Source organism: Diplotaxodon limnothrissa, linkage group LG3 (genome assembly GCF_057381915.1).
Source record: "Diplotaxodon limnothrissa isolate DT_005_m linkage group LG3, D_limnothrissa_male_GT1.1, whole genome shotgun sequence".
NCBI lineage: Eukaryota > Metazoa > Chordata > Actinopteri > Cichliformes > Cichlidae > Diplotaxodon > Diplotaxodon limnothrissa.
In genome coordinates, this window is record NC_140598.1 from 10,975,207 (window position 1) to 10,986,070 (window position 10,864).

The window sequence follows — 10,864 nt, forward strand, 5'->3', positions numbered from 1 at the left end:
CCAGCACCTCCTCGTCTCCGCTGGAGGGTCCGAGGGGCCCGTTCAGCCGTGGTCTGGTCCGGCCTCTGCATCAGCTGCACCCACGCCCGGTCCGGCCTCTGCATCGCCTTCAACGTCGCCCGGTCCGGCGTCGACCTCTGCTTCTGCTCCGCCTGGTCCAGCTTCGGCCTCTGCTTCGCCTGCTGCAGCTCCAGCCTGTGCTTCGCCTGCTGCAGCTCCGGCCCCGTCATCGCCTGGTCCGGCCCCGTCATCGCCTGGTCCGGGTCCGTCGCCTGTGGCTGCCATGCCACCGTCTGGTCATGCCTCGACTGGTCATGCCTCGACTGGTCCTGTGCCCACCGGGCCATGGCCAGCACGCCTAACACTGGAGAGCCGCCGCTGCCTTCCGTGCGGCCGGCCCCCTGAACTGCTCCGTCGTCTCCTTCGCCGCCGCCGCTGCCTTCCGCGCGGCCGGCCTCCTGAACTGCTCCGTCGTCTCCTTCGCCGCCGCCGCTGCCTTCCGCGCGGCCGGCCTCCTGAACTGCTCCGTCGTCTCCTTCGCCGCCGCCGCTGCCTTCCGCGCGGCCGGCCTCCTGAACTGCTCCGTCGTCTCCTTCGTCGCCGCCGTTGCCTTCCGCACGGCCGGCCCCCTGAACTGTTTCCACGTCGTCGCTGTTGCCTTCCACACGGCCGGCCCCCTGAACTGTTTCCACGTCTCCACCGTTGCCGTCCGCATGGTCGGCCCCCTGAACTGCACTGTGTTTTTGGGTTGTTTTTCTTGGGCTCCGGTGTTTGCTGTGCTCTTTTGTTTTCTGTTCCCGTTATGTCTACGTTCTCCCCGTGCTCTCTCTCCTCCTGTTTGAACCTCTGTACTTCCTGTTTTACTTTGCCCATCTCCCGTCAGTGTTGTGTTCACTCCTGCCATGTCTTGTTATGATTATCAGTGTCACCTGTGTTCCCCATGTGCTCCCACTTCCCTCGTTAACCCTCTGTGTATTTATGTCTGCGTCTCCCTCAGTTCTGTGTCGCGTTCTCCCTCATGCTGTGTGTGGTTCTCCCCGTGTCTTCTGGTATGTGTTACAATTAGCTCTTCCCAGTTTAGTTTAGTTTTGTATTGCTTTTGTATCACTGCTATCGTTTGTCACCTGTCAGCAATAAAGCTGCATTTTGAGTTCAGTTCTGTTTTCCGTGAGTTTGCGTTTGGGTCCTATTTCCTGCCTGCCACACAGCGATCCATGACACTGGGCTAAATCGCTGAAACTTGTGAATAACAAAGCTCATAAACTTGTTGTTTTATTTAAAGAGTTTAATCTATGTTAAAAAAAGAAACCTCCCTAATTTATAATCTTGACTGCCCTTTTTTGTTCATGTTATTTGTTGCCTTTGGTTCAAATCCTTCAACGACTGTTCTTTCTTTTTGTGCTAGCTCTTTTGGCTTTGTGTTTATTTATTTTTATTTTTTTTGTTTTGTTTTTTTTCTTCCTTTTCTGTCTTACTATAATGCTCAACCGAGGATGTTACATATTCGGATTAATGATGGTGCCTTGTATGTTATACTGTTTGTAAATAAAGTTCCTTAAAAAAATAAATTCAAAAAAAATGTGGATTGTCAGGACTGAGAGACCTCTTCCCTCTGACCCCTCCCCAAACCCTCCTACCCACAAACTCTGTGTGGCTTCACATGTTCTGTTGATGTTTACATGATCGAAATAACTTGAACACAAACAAACAAAGAGGAAGACCGCACCGAAAGGAAAGTCCCAGCATCCTCTGTGTTTAGGGAGCAGTAGTGAAAGTGAAAGTATTGAGCCTCCGTTCAGAGCAGCAGGAGGAGGAAGGTGGAGCTGAGGCAGGTGAGTGTTAACATGAATATGTTTCTTCTTATGACATAAAATAATTCCACGCTGTTCATGTCTGTGGGTGAAATGTGAGGCCGGTCGGCTCCTCTGAGCGCTGGTTTCCTGTAAGTAGAGAGGAAGTGAGTTTAGCTGAGCCTCCGTTTAGTGTGAGAGAGCAGGAGGAGAGTGAGAGCTGTGCTGAGGCAGGGTGAGTGTTAACACCGCTCTGACATTACTGTCTCTGTGGCGGGAACAACAGGCTCCGTCAGTGGAGGCAAAAATAATCAGACTTTGGTTTTTCAAAGGAAACAACTTTATGTCGGAAGTTCCCGCACGCTCATTGGATAACGATGTGTCAATCTCGAGCTATTAGCCAATGAGCGTGCGGATTCACAGAAAGACCCGCCTTTATCACGGGACTTTAAAAACTACAATGGCGACAGAAACTCCGTGAGTGGAGTTCAGGGTGACGTTATGAAACTGTGACGTTTGAGCCACTTCCTGTTCTCAGTCCCAGCGTCCTGATCACCGAGGTTTCTGTTGCTCTGATATCTGATATTGATTATATTGGTAAACAGGCTGTAGCATAAACATCAGGTCTGTTCTGAAAACTGGCTTTATTTTTTCAAAGTAAGGGAATATCTGTGGTCTGATACCGCGGGCTCATGGGCTAAGGACTTGGATTGACAAGTCAAGCGCAGATGATTGTGTTGTTTCTTATAAAGGCTTGTGTGTGTGTGCCTTCCTGTGTGTGTCCTTGTGTCAGTGGAACTGAATCAGTGTGTTAGAGAAAGTGCTCCTCTGCTGTGCCGTCATCGTGTGGATGCTTCTTTTAAAGTTGGAACTCATGTTTTTATGATCTGCTTCATTTCATTGAACCTTTATTTCTAACCATGAAGTCCCTTTGAGGTTACAGCCTCCTGGTTAGGTTTAGGCTGTTATTGTGCTTCAGGCTGAAATATGAGGAGTAAGGAGTGGGGCTGGTTAGCCCTCATGACCCTCACCATGACACATACGTCACAGGACAGTGTTTACCACAGAAACTCCATGAAATGATCAATGAGAACTTTAGAAACCCGTCAGTGTGATGCTTCCAGTACAACAGCACCTCTGAGTGTGTGTGTTTGCCTCTCAGACTAACTCCACCCTGACATCAAGAAGATGGAGGAAGAGGATGGAGCAGGATCTGCAGCATCCAGCTGTGTGTCTGTGAGCAGTGACTGGTCCAAAGGACAACCTCCAATGTTCAGTAATGAACCTGCAGCAACAATGTAAGAGAGTTGCTGACTCATTTATTCAGTGTAAATAATGATTTTTGATGCAATGGGAGAAGAAAAATGACAAAAAACAGTTTTAAAAATAAGGATTAAAATATTACAAACTATGTTTTTGAGTTTCCTGATGTAGTACAAAAATATATGAACATAACTGTATATAGGACAGATATTTACGGTTCTTTTAGGCAGCACCAAAAAACAAAAAGACTATTTTTAAGCTGTCTGAGGTAGTGAGTCAACATGTCACACTGGGTCAAAGGTCAGGGAGTAAAAGTGTGTTTTAAAGGAGGTTTAAAAGCAGCGAGTGAAGGAGCCTGTCGAGGTAAATCGTTCCATAACTGATCAAATTCAGTTGGTGGACCTCTGTGTGAAATCAAGCATCTGGTTCACAGAGAGGATAACCCTCACATGGGCTGTACAACATTATATAGGGAGACAAAAACAGATTATCGTAGCCATCGCTCTCTCGCATGGACGTGGCAGTCTTGCTGTCTGCTGCGAATCCTCCCCGTACCTCCGTGACCTCGTCTGGTATCTGCTCCCTCCTCTGTAAGAGACAGTAAAGGAAAACACGTCTCTGCCTAGTCTTGAAAATCTAATCTTATCATCCATTGTTCTTCTAGGGCCTCTTCTTCTTGTGGCCTCAGCTAACTGCTAATATTTAAATGACTAACATTAACATGTGTGCCAGCCAGGTTAACATTTATGATGAACTATGATTAATTAACTGATGTTGAAACTGCAGCTTTACTGACCTCTGAAATTCCTCCTAAAGTGTTATTTAGTGTTGTGACAGTCAGCTGCTTCAACTGCTGCTGGGATGGGCTGTGGCAAAGAGAACAGAGAAAATCCAAATCAGAGTTTTTCTCTGAATTAAAAGCAAGGAAACAACAATATATTCTACATGGTGAAACTGATGTTTTATGGTGTTTGGGTCTGTTTTTCTGTATTCATGCAGATAAAGTGTAAACTCAGATGAATTATACCATCAAATGTTAAAGGAAAATATCAGGATGAGTGTCTGTGAGCTGAGAAGGACGTGAAGCGAGCAGTTTATCCCAGAGCTGAAGCTGCTCTGTGTGCAGAGATGAGCTCAGATTCCTGCTGTGATTGATCAACAGTCACAGAAATGTAGACTTGTAGTTATTACTGCAGTATGGTCACAGCAGATACTGATAAACATGTATTATGAGGATGGATGATCAAGTTTCTCACTCTCTCCTTTAAATCTCAGTTTTTTTCTTCTTCACAGTTTATCTGTTAATTTATTAATGAATAACACTGAAAGAGTTTCTGTTATATTTCCCCTTGAACATCACCTTATTAGGGCGGCATTAGGAAATAGCCCCCCTCCAAAGAATGAATAAATGAATGATGATAATAATAAAATGATTAAAAAGCAGAGCTCAGAGTGGTAGAATGGTCAAACATGGATCCACGGGTGGTTCAACTGCATTTGGTGACGTGACTAAAGCAAATCTTTCAAATAATCCCACCATCAACGGGATGTTGTCTCCTTTACTACGGTTACTTTACTTGGTCACCGTGTGAATTTCTTTGAAATGAACCAAATTCTTTTATTTGTTGGTTGTTGCATATTTAACCTCTACAGTCAGGAAAGGAGGAGATGAGGCCTCAACAATGTTGGGTTGTAGCTGTGGTTCAGGTTAGAGTGAGTGTCCATGGAATAAATTTAAGTCAGTGAACTGGAAACATGACTGTGTTCAAACTTTGTTTCCTTTTTATAATGAGTCTAATCAAAGGTGGACAGAAGTATCTCCACTTTGACTTTTCTGTGTCACCATCAGAGCTTCTGCACAGTGTCATCAAATCTGGATGTTTGTCACTAACAGTCAATGATTTTAGTGATAAAGAAATGTGTTCACAGAGGGAGGAAGAGGAAGAGGAGTGGTGGTTGTGAGGAGGAGCAGCTGTCCTGCTGTGCTTTGTGCCAGGACGTCTTGAAGGATCCAGTCCCTACCAGCTGTTGGCACTGGTTCTGCAGACAGTGCATCTCCTCATACTGGGACCAGTCTGCTTCATCAGGAAACTCCTCCTGTCCCCAGTGTGGAGAAAGATCCAGAAGCAGAGCTGGACTGCAGACAGCCAGTCAGAGCAGCTGTGTACAAAGTAAGACTGAACATCTGTCTGCTGATGGACTCATTTCTGAAAACTGGACTTCTTGTGTTGTTCAGACATTGAAGAGTTTTCTTTCTCTTTAGTCTCATTGTTTTTCTTTCTTTCAGCAGATGTTGGTCTGCAGGAGGTTTTAGATGAACATAAGATCAGTCTGAGGAGGAGATGTGAACGTGTGACTGAAGGAAGTGATGAAACAGGAAGTAGAACCCTCCTCAACACCATCTACACTGAGCTCTACATCACAGAGGGACAGAGTGAAGAGGTTCATACCCAACATGAGGTGAGGCAGCTAGAGACAGCTTTCAAGATGGACGCCCTCCATGACGCTCCAATCAGGTGCCAGGACATCTTTAAAGCCTTACCTGACCAACAGAGACCCATCAGAGTGGTTCTGACCAACGGCGTGGCTGGTGTTGGAAAAACCTTCTCAGTGCAGAAGTTCACTCTGGACTGGGCAGAGGGCTTGGAGAACCAACATGTCAGTGTGGTGGTTCTGCTTTCATTCAGGGAGCTGAACCTGATCAGAGATGAGCAGTACAGTCTTCTGGAGCTGCTCCATGTTTTCCATCCAACATTACAGAAGGTCACAGCAGAGAAGCTGGCCGTCTCTCAGCTTTTGTTCATCTTTGACGGCCTGGATGAAAGCAGACTTTCATTGGATTTCACCAACAGGAAGCTGCTGTCTGATGTCACACAGAAGTCATCAGTCAGCCAGCTGCTGACAAACCTCATCCAGGGGAATCTGCTTCCCTCGGCTCTCGTCTGGATAACTTCCCGACCCGCAGCAGCCAATCAGATCCCTCCTACATGTGTTGACAGGCTAACAGAAGTACGAGGCTTCACTGACGCCCAGAAGGAGGAGTACTTCAGGAGGAGATTCAGTGATGAAGAGCTGTCCAGCAGAATCATCTTCCACATGAAGACATCCAGGAGCCTCCACATCATGTGTAGTATCCCAGTCTTCTGCTGGATCACTGCAACAGTTCTGGAGCACATGTTGACTACAGAGCAGAGAGGAGAGCTGCCCAAGACCCTGACTGACATGTACTCACACTTCCTGCTGGTTCAGACAAAGAGGAAGAAGAACAAGTACCATGAGGGACGTGAGACGAGTCCACAGGAGCTGACGGAGGCTGACAGGGAAGTTCTTCTGAAGCTGGGGAGGCTGGCGTTTGAACATCTGGAGAAAGGAAACATCATGTTCTACCAAGAAGACCTGGAGCAGTGTGGTCTGGATGTGACAGAGGCCTCGGTGTACTCAGGAGTTTGTACAGAGATCTTCAAAAGAGAGTGTGTGATCTTCCAGAAACCAGTCTACTGCTTTGTTCATCTGAGCATTCAGGAGTTTCTGGCTGCTGTCTACATGTTCCACTGTCACACCAATAGGAAGACAGAGCTGCTGGAGAACTTTTTGGGAAAAAAATACAACGAGTCCTCTCTGGATGATTTCCTTAAACGAGCCATGGAGAAATCCCTCGAGAGTAAAAATGGCCACCTGGACCTGTTTGTTCGCTTCCTTCATGGTCTCTGTCTGGAGTCCAACCAGAGACTCTTAGTAGGTCTGCTGGGTCAGACAGAGATCAGTCCAGGAACCATCCAGAGAGTCATCAACAACCTGAAGGAGATGAACAGTTATGGAATCTCTCCTGACAGAAGCATCAACATCTTCCACTGTCTGATGGAGATGAACGACCTCTCAGTACATCAGGAGATCCAAGAGTTCCTGAAGTCAGAGAACAGATCAGAGAAGGAACTCTCTGACATCCAGTGCTCAGCTCTGGCCTTCATGCTGCAGAGATCAGAGGAGGTTCTGGATGAGTTGGACCTGCAGAAGTACAAAACATCAGAGCGGGGACGACAGAGACTGATTCCAGCAGTGAGGACCTGCATAAAGGCTGGGTGAGTCCAGATGTGATCACTAACATCATTGATCAGTGTAGGTTAGTAGTTTAATGTTGAAAATAAAATCAGATTGTAACCACAAAGTGTTTGTGTCCGTACGCTGCAACCTTCCACACCATTCCTTTATTGTACAGACTCAGCAGCAGCTCCATGGATCCCAAATCCAAGAGTGGAGAACAGATTTGAAGTGTGTCACATCCATGCAGTCACAGCTGTTTCCACCATGTTTCCACTGATATTAATCCTGTTCAATGACACGTTTCATATCAGTGAATATGTTCTTTAGGACATCCACTGACATGTTTAAGTGTCCTGCTGGAAATCACTCAAATCATCCATGAAATCCATGAAAAATCCTTTTAGTGTTTCTAACTTCACCCTCTGTCCTCTCTCTCTCTCCATCCTCCTCACTGCTTCTTTCACTGATAATCACACAAACATCGTATTCAGCTACAAAATAACACAATAACATCATCTGATGATCATTATTATAAGAGCAGGATCCATATTTGATATCAGAGTAACACACTGCTTGGTTATGTGCAGTCATCATCAGTGACTGTGGGTCAAACAGAAGCTCTCTGATTGGTTGCTGACCTTGGTCACCTGTCCACTCTCACCTGTTTGTGTTTGCTCTCTCTTTGCTGTCTCCATCCTCTCTCTCTTTTCTCTCCCTCTCTGTCTTTGTACGTCACTCAGGTCCAATGGAAACAGTGACATTTACAAACCAATCAAAGACAAACTGATCCATGTCAGGTTATAACAATATTCAAAGTGAATACAGGCTGCTGCTGGACACAGACAGGTAACATCATTTTGACTTGCTGTCACCTGGATCTGGACTCATAAACACTGAAGCCCTGAACAGGAATACAAATCATTTTCTGCCAACTAGCGACACACCAGCAGATAATGGCTCAGAAAGCTCAAATGAGCCAATCATTTCTGTGTTTAGTTCCCCTGAAATCAGATCTGATATCAGCAGCTCTGAGTTCATTCATCATTATTGTCCAGTGATGAGATTTCTGCTCCGTTTGGTAACAGTCAGCAGGTTTTTCCTGCGTGTGGACGTGAACAGTCGTACCTGACAGCAGGTAGCAAACAGAGATCATCTTTCCAGCTGGAACTCTTCACTGAGCTGAACTCATTCAAAATGTTCTGGAGTCAAAACAGGAAACAGTCCAAATGTGTGTCTTCACTCTGACTCTGGATCAGATCTCAGTGACAGGCTGTGGACATTATGGAAGCCTAAATGTGACACCATCTTCCTCCTTCATCTGCAGATTAAAGCCAAACAAAGATTCTCATTAAAAGTCTGCAGGTCTGAGAGAGACTCAATCGTTGTGTCATGTCAAACACAGTAAGAGGAGCTGAAGCACAGATGTGAAGAGCAGATTCATCAGATTATAACCTCACTCTGTTTTGTCTTCATATACATTCAGTCTGTGTTTATAATGCAGATTTTCTGCTTTTATAATAACACATTTTATATTTTCTATCATCACAGACTGACTTGGTGTCGACTCTCAGAGTCTCACTGTGAAGTTGTGGCCTCAGCTCTGAAGTCCAACCCCTCCCATCTGACAGAGCTGGACATGAGTTGGAATGATGGCCTCCAGGATTCAGGTGTGAAGCTTCTGTGTGCTGGACTGGAGAGTCCAAACTGTCGACTGGAGACTCTGAGGTGAGTTCACTGACTGCGGCTGTTGTAGTTTTTCTATATTTCAGGTCTTTGATTGATGTTTGAACCTTTCTTTAGTTCCTAAATGTTCAGGATGTGTCTGAAGACAAATGTGAAGAAGTTTGAGTGCTTTCAGAAATGTTGTCTTTCCAAACGACTGAACAGCAGTTTTTCCTTTTGGCTCCAAACAGAAGTGACAGACTTGAGCAGGGTTCATTTAAAGGCTGACAGAAGTGGAGTGGTGACGGGGAGATGTTTGACAGGACAGTGTTTCAGCCTCCACAGGTTCATGTTGTGCTCCATCAGTCAGTGAAGATGAAGTCAGTGCTGATGAGGCTGTAGAGTGTGTGAGGGATGTGAATGAGGATGATGAAGATCTGATGATAGCAGATAAAAACAGGCTGCAGAGACTTTGAGCCATACAGGGCACACAGTGTGTGTACAGAACAGCTGAAATCATTATGGAGGCCTCACTGGGATATGGAAGCATCACAGTACAGCTTCAGTGAAGCTTTAAAGTCTCTGATATGAGATGAGAAATGAAGCAGCCAGAGCTTTTTCATGAGTGGAAATCCACTGTGACTGTGAGCTGCTGCTACAGCCTCCAGATTAGCCAGCAGCTCGTCCTGCTCAACATTTTCTCACCAACTTTAATGGAAGTGTGATGTTTTCAGCTGGAGTGATGGTCAGGGTGGCCTCCCTCTCCTCTTCTTCTCCTCTTCCTCTTTCATTTGTAAAACCACTTCTGCTGCTTTCATTCATTTGGAAGTCCTGTAGCTGAGTTTGGGAGAGACTAACAGCCTCGGCAGCAGAGGGGAGAAAGGCTGTAACACCACCACTTTACTCTGTTCTACCTGTCACATCATTTTATCAGGAAACAAATATGCTCATGTTTTTACTATGTTTGTCTTGAAGATGTAAGAAGATCACATGGTGCTTTTTATTATTGTGTTGGTTCGTTTCCTGTCTCTTGGATGGAGCCAGCTGTGCGTGGCCCCTGGGCCTGTGGTCAGAGTCTGTGCTGGATAATCCGGCCCAGGATGAGGCCAAACTGACATGGGATGAAATGTCTGTCACATAATTGAGCTCAGTGTAGTTTCATTTCTGCACAATTTAAAAACAACCAAAACTTTGTTCTTTATACAGATTGATGGACTGTGGTTTGTCAAAGATCAGCTGTGATTATCTGGCAGCAGCACTGAAGTCCAACCCCTCCCATCTGAGACAGCTGGACCTGAGCTCCAACTACAAGCTGCAGGATTCAGGAGTGAAGCATCTGTGTGGTTTCCTGGAGAGTCCAGGATGTGGACTTGAAACTCTAGGGTCAGTCAGCATGTTTTAGTTGTGCTGAGATGAATATGATGTGAAAGTTGTGCTGACACTAAACTGCAGACATCAGGCTGATATTATACTGATCCACACTGAGGATCTTCATGGTAAAGTCTGTTTTCTTCTTCTCTGGTTTAGTCCATTGACTGCAGCAGAACAATGTTCACATTTCAAACCTTCAAAGAAGAAGAAAAATCCTCCACTGGATAATTCACTGTGAAACTCTCAAACTCTTCATTCCACCTTAAAGTCTTTCTGACACTGAAATCCAAAGCAAAATGTGCGTTTGCTTTACAGACAGCAGTCCAACACAAACATACACACATCATCAAAACACAGTCCAACATCCAAATCTCCTCCACTGCCAGCATGAATGATGGGAAAGAGAAGGAGGAACACTCTGACATTCAGGGTTAGAATGAGTTTCATGAAGCAGACTGTGAAGATCAAAGCTGCATTAGAAAGCTTACATGAATGAATGAGTGGACAGAAGTGGACAGAGATCATCTGAAGCACTTCAAAGGCTTTAAATCAGCGCATTTCTCTTTATTCTTTATCAACTCTGTTAGTTTCTCTCAGTTTTCTGTGGAATGAAGCTAACAGCAGGCTAATAAGATGCTGACCAATAGGTTTCTATTAAAGGTTGTAATTTGTATATGAAAAAGTGCTTTGGCTCAGCAGGGATCAGCTTACAGGTAGAATACAGCTGCTGGATGGGA

The 10,864-nt window shown here is 45.5% G+C and overlaps 1 protein-coding gene across 1 annotated transcript in view; it reads left to right on the plus strand.

The window, feature by feature from the left end:
• The window catches only part of LOC146634498 (protein NLRC3-like), a 197,631-nt gene extending 188,807 nt beyond the window's left edge, over nt 1-8,824 (plus strand). Inside the window, exons 2-5 of the mRNA XM_085377468.1 lie at nt 2,953-3,088; nt 4,989-5,224; nt 5,341-7,132; nt 8,643-8,824. Coding sequence (XP_085233594.1) covers nt 2,979-3,088; nt 4,989-5,224; nt 5,341-7,132; nt 8,643-8,823 — 2,319 coding nt within the window. The 5' untranslated portion in view covers nt 2,953-2,978 and the 3' untranslated portion in view covers nt 8,824. The remainder of the gene's footprint in view (nt 1-2,952; nt 3,089-4,988; nt 5,225-5,340; nt 7,133-8,642) is intronic.
• Nucleotides 8,825-10,864: the final 2,040 nt, after the last annotated feature.